The 5,311-nt window shown below is 46.6% G+C and overlaps 1 protein-coding gene across 1 annotated transcript in view; it reads right to left on the reverse strand.

The window, feature by feature from the left end:
- Window positions 1-557: 557 nt before the first annotated feature.
- GATA3 (GATA binding protein 3) overlaps window positions 558-5,311 on the reverse strand; it is a 16,402-nt gene continuing 11,648 nt past the window's right edge. Inside the window, exon 4 of the mRNA XM_021710789.1 lies at window positions 558-1,785. Coding sequence (XP_021566464.1) covers window positions 1,501-1,785 — 285 coding nt within the window. The 3' untranslated portion in view covers window positions 558-1,500. The remainder of the gene's footprint in view (window positions 1,786-5,311) is intronic.

Raw genomic sequence — 5,311 nt, forward strand, 5'->3', positions numbered from 1 at the left:
GGACGTCTCCCCACATCTCCTTCGAGAAGACTGTCTACCCCAGGTGCACAAGGGAAGCAGAAAGACACACTGCAGCACGCTAGGAGACCCCAGAAGTTACTCCCTCCCCAGCATGAATTCCTGGGCTGTCTGGAGAACTCCAAATATCCCCAGCTCCCCATCCACCCCCACAAAAATAGGTGCTGACTATCTGGGGTTAGCGTTGTCATCTAGTGGATAACCTCACGTCTGGTGGTATGTGGTTGCTGTTTTTAAACTCCTTTTTCTTACATTAGCTAGAGCTACCAGATTCTCTAAGAGCTCGGCCACCACTTGGATACGATGTTATTTTGTTGCTTTAAAATACTGTAACTTTATTATTATTTTTATAATATTATTCCAACAGACTGTATTAAAGGCAGTGATCACTAACACAGAACATGACAGGGCTAACAGCCAGGCTGCTTGCAGGGCATGGCCTGTCTGGCCAGGGTCGCCGACATGCGGGTCTGGAGTTCATACACTGCGACCCTCAGCTCAGGCTGCAGGAGGAGGGAGAAGACGGATTCGGCCGGACCCTTAGAAGCTACTGAATAAATATCATCCAAAAACAAAATGGAAAAACAAACCCTCCAAAGCACAACCACCTTAGGTCAACTGAATGTAGTCTAGTTTATTCAACCAAAAAATTGAGAGAGAAGGAAAATATTGAAACAAACAAGAAAAAAAGCAGTTCTTAACACTAGCAGTAAATAAATTTGTACAACAATTCAGTCTGTATAATATGATGAAATAAATCTACATCTTATTTTGGTGCTTTGAATTATACATACAAACAACAATTACAGGGACTTGTTCACAAAGCATGTAGGCCTAGAAAAAGGCTATCTGAACCCCTCGAGCGGCAATCGGTGAATGTGAAACACCTATTGCCCCGAACTGGTATTTCCTTTACAGAGGCCCACAGCTTAGGAACGAATGATTTGCCTACCACTTTTTTTCTTTTTTTTTTTTCTTTTTTCTTTTTTTTTCTTTTAATGCATCAAACAACTGTGGCCAGTGAAAGGAAACAAAACTGGCAGTTTGTCCATTTGGATATCAGACCTAGTCTCTTCTTAATTTCCACACTTATTTTCCCCACATTCCTTAAACTTCTCGGCATCTTTCATGCCTCACAGCTACCCAGATGCAATAAAGTCTTCCTCAAATGTACAGTATTTTTCTTACAATATAAGTTATATGCAACGTTCAGCATTTTTTTTTTCACAGCACTAGAGACCCTGTTAAATAAGGGATGTGAGTCTGAATGGCTTATTCACAAATGGGACCCGGGTTCAGTGGTCGGAACACAGACACCACAGTGAGCTCCTTTTGCAAAGTGGCGAACATCATTTTGCTTTCTGCCTTCAAAAACACAGGTATCCGTCGCAGGTGGGTTTCATGATACTGCTCCTGCAAACACGTGAGTCGGAGGGGCCGCGGGGACCCTCGCCGGGGGCCCCCGGAGCCTCGAGCAGCGCTCTAACCCATGGCGGTGACCATACTGGAGGGGTGGTGAGGTCCGAAGGACAAGCCGGACGGCGGGTGCATCGGCGTGGGCGTGGTCAGCATGTGGCTGGAGTGGCTGAAGGGCGAGATGTGGCTGAGGGATGACATGTGTCTGGACAGGGCGGCCGGGTTAAAGGAGCTGTTCTTGGGGAAGTCCTCCAGGGAGTCGTGCACCTTTTTGCACTTTTTGGATTTGCTCGACATCTTCCGGTTTCTGGTCTGGATGCCTTCCTTCTTCATAGTCAGGGGTCTGTTAATCTAAACACAGATAAATTTTTTTTTTTTTTACTTTTTTGCTGCCTCTGAGATGTCCCATCGGCCGCCCCACATCGGGGATCCGTTTCAATGTCAGCCGACATCCTCTTCCCTCCCACCTCCCGCCTCCTTCCTGGGAACTCAGAGACTAAGGATCAATGCAGGCACCCGTCGGAGACCCACCCAGCACCATCGTATTTCTCCGGCAACTATAAGTTAGAATAACTTGTCTTATTTCTTTCGAGATTCCCTTAGACCGTTTCAGGAGAAGGGAGGCTGCCGAGGAATCTTCTAGAGGGACATATCATTTTGTCTACTCATCTGACAAATCTGTGTTAGAGCCTTAAAAGCACTTAAAAGGTCATCAGTCTTGAGGTGTTTAAGAGGCTACCTGCCTCCGAGAAATGGAGATGGCACGGCTCTGCTGGGTAATTTTGGGTGGCCTCCCTTCGACCTGGCCTTCTCACAAGGAGAGGTGCCGTGAAATCTTCCCCTGGAATGTACAGGTTCTGGGGTTGCGTTTTAAGAAACGGTGCCTTTCCAAGAGGTAAAGCCTTCCTGGATCATGCCAACAGCAGCTGCAGTGGCAGAAAGTTGCTATTTCTACCTAGTTCTGACTCAGCACTAACAACTCGACAGCCACATGGCTAATTAGCAAGTATTCAATAACCCTCTTATGGGGTGCCAAGCTCTGTGTTAGCCCACACAGACACTCACCCTAAAACTTAAAGAATAAGCCAAGCTGGGCTCAGTGGCTCAGCCTGTAATCCCACGCCTTTGGGAGGCTGAGGTGAGTGGATTGCCTGAGCCCATGGGTTCGAGACCCGCCTGGGCAGCAAGACCTCATCTCTACAATAAATCAAAATATCAGCCGGGCGTGGTAGCGCATGCCTGTAATTCTGGCTACTTGGAAGGCTGAGGCGGAAGGATCGCCGGAGCCCAGCAGGTCGAGGCCGCGGTGGCCGGGAGCGGCCACTGCACTCCAGTCTGGGCGACAGAGTGAGACTCCAACTCAAAAAAAAAAAAGAATAAGCCAGAGCAAAGAGACAGCATCTAGATCCCACTTTCAAGAGCACTGGGCTCCTCCAGCCTCTGAGACAGCGACCATCTCTCTTTTCTGGATAAACCTCACTTGTCTTTTCTAAATGCATTTGCTTTGGGGGCCCACAAACAGGAAAGGAAACTTTACAAAGCAAACAGGGCAGCTCCCAGGTTAACCTCAACTGCAGTCATCTGCCCTGAATCAAAAACCACACATCTGGCCATGTTCCCAGGAAAAGGTGGGAGACTCAGGGAGGGGATGTCAGGGTCCCTCAGTCCTTCTTGACCTTCTAGGGAGAAAACATTCCCTTCTACCAGGATTTTCAAGGGTAGAGGACCCTTGGGGCAACCTTGTCTAGTCCCAAAGTTAGAAATTGACAGTGAAGAAACAGAAAATCCAAGTCAGGCATGGTGACTCAAGCCTGTAATCCCAGTACTTTGGGAGGCCGAGGGAGGAGGGTTACTTGAGCCCAAGAGTTCAAGACCAGTCTGGGCAGCACAGCAAGACATCATCTCTACAAAAAAAGTCAAAAAATTAGCCAGGCTTGGTGGCACACACCTGCCATCCCAGTTACTTGAGAGACTGAGACCAGAGGATCGCCTGGGCCCAGGAGGTCAAGACTGTGGTGAGCCAGGACCGTGCCACTGCACTCCAGTCTAGGCAACCGAGTGAGACCCCAGCTCAAAAGTAAATAAATACATAAATACATGTATACATAAATACATAAAGTTAAATGGTCAAGAGAAACCAAGCTGCTGAGAGCAACCCACACACAGCTTCTTGGGAAAGGTCACTGGAGATGGGGACAGAGCCCCACCCTGGAGCCGAGACCTTATTTTCCCCCGTGCCAGGCAGGCAGTGTGCCTGACAGCAAAGGAGCCGAGAAAGGTCATTGCCAGAGGAACGTCTCAGGGTTCCTTCTTCAAAGTTATCATCAGATAAGATGCAGCCCTACAGAGATGACAGGCATCTCCTCCCACATCAAATCTTCCCCGAGATCATGTCTAGATACACAGCTTTGGCCGCTGATACTAGATATACATAGCCAGATATCTAAATATAATATCTAGTTACACAGATAGCCACACAACCCTAGATAACCAGTCACAACACCACCTAGATACGCTGATACTGAGATAGCCAGTTATCTAAACACCTAGATAAGGAGAAAGAACTTATGGCGTCCACGTATAGATGTCTGGATGGGTAGAGCCAAGCACAACACAACAAAAACGTTAATAGATGATTATCTCTTATTTTTGAAGACACACACACCGCCTCCTTTTACAAATTCCTACTAAACCCGAGAAGACAGCAAAACTACTCTTGGGGGACGTGGGAAGTTTCTCTCTTCGAGTCACTAGAGTCCTGTCATCAAGACAGCTTGAAACGAACAGGGAAGGAGTGAACAGCGGGGAGATTCCTTGGCTGTCTTTTTCATTTGAGAAACTCATTTTCTTCAGAAATATTTAGGTTGGACACAAGTGAGATCATATGTGATCACAGCTAACTATTCAAGAAAATTTACAGTTAGTTAATTTTTTCCCATAATGCCTATGGTCTCGTGGAAATAAGACACAGTTTTGTTATAGCCTAAAATAAGAGTCTGTTTACTTTCCAGTGGTTCTCCTACTAGTCCTGACACCACCGACCTCCCAGAAAAACGCCTTCTGATGTCTGAAATCGGTCCTGTCTTCTGTTTTATCAGCCACGTTGCTTTGCACAAGTGACTTGATTCTCTGAGTCATAATTTCTTCAAGTAAAACTGAAATAAAAATAATTTCTGCCCTGCCTACACCATGGGACTATCTGAGGCCCAAATGTAATCAAGTAGCATGAAAGTTCTTTTAAAGTCATAAATTACAGCCCCAAAAGAACTTCAGGGCTGATGACTGGAGAGCTGATAAACTCAAATGCCCCGAATCTTCTGGATTTTAATCACAAATCTCTATCTCTATTGCAGTCAGCAAGTTAATTCCCCAAAGTGAAAACAGAACTTGGATTTCATTGCTGATAAATGGACACACAGCCCAGTCCCAGGATCTGAGGGAATATGAGGGATCGTAGTAAGACCCTAGTTTCATGAGTGCCGGGTGCTACATAGGAACTGTGGCAAGAGAGGTTGACATCACAAGCGAGAGCACAGGGTCCCTTGGAATCACAGGGAAAAAAGAATCGGGTGCTGGGGACCCTGAACATTTCTTTATGACTCAAGACATCTAACCAGAAAAGCTTCCTCCCCAATTCCCAGGTATTCCTGAGTAAAATGAGTTCACTGCCAAAATGGCCCCCAGCAAAAGTCTCCGCCTCCTCAAAGTCCAGCCAAGAGAGACTTTAGGAGAATCAGAAAGAGCTACAAAGGAAAGAGAGAAAGACAGGCCGCAAGAGAGAAATGATCATTTTTTCTTTGGGATTAATGTAAACTTGAAACCTCATTAGCGTCATGGCTCTATAGCCAGAATCATTTCGGGGGGGGGGGGGGGGGGA

Source organism: Carlito syrichta, unplaced genomic scaffold, assembly GCF_000164805.1.
Source record: "Carlito syrichta isolate Samal-C Ts95f unplaced genomic scaffold, Tarsius_syrichta-2.0.1 Scaffold301539, whole genome shotgun sequence".
NCBI classification, from domain to species: Eukaryota; Metazoa; Chordata; class Mammalia; order Primates; family Tarsiidae; genus Carlito; species Carlito syrichta.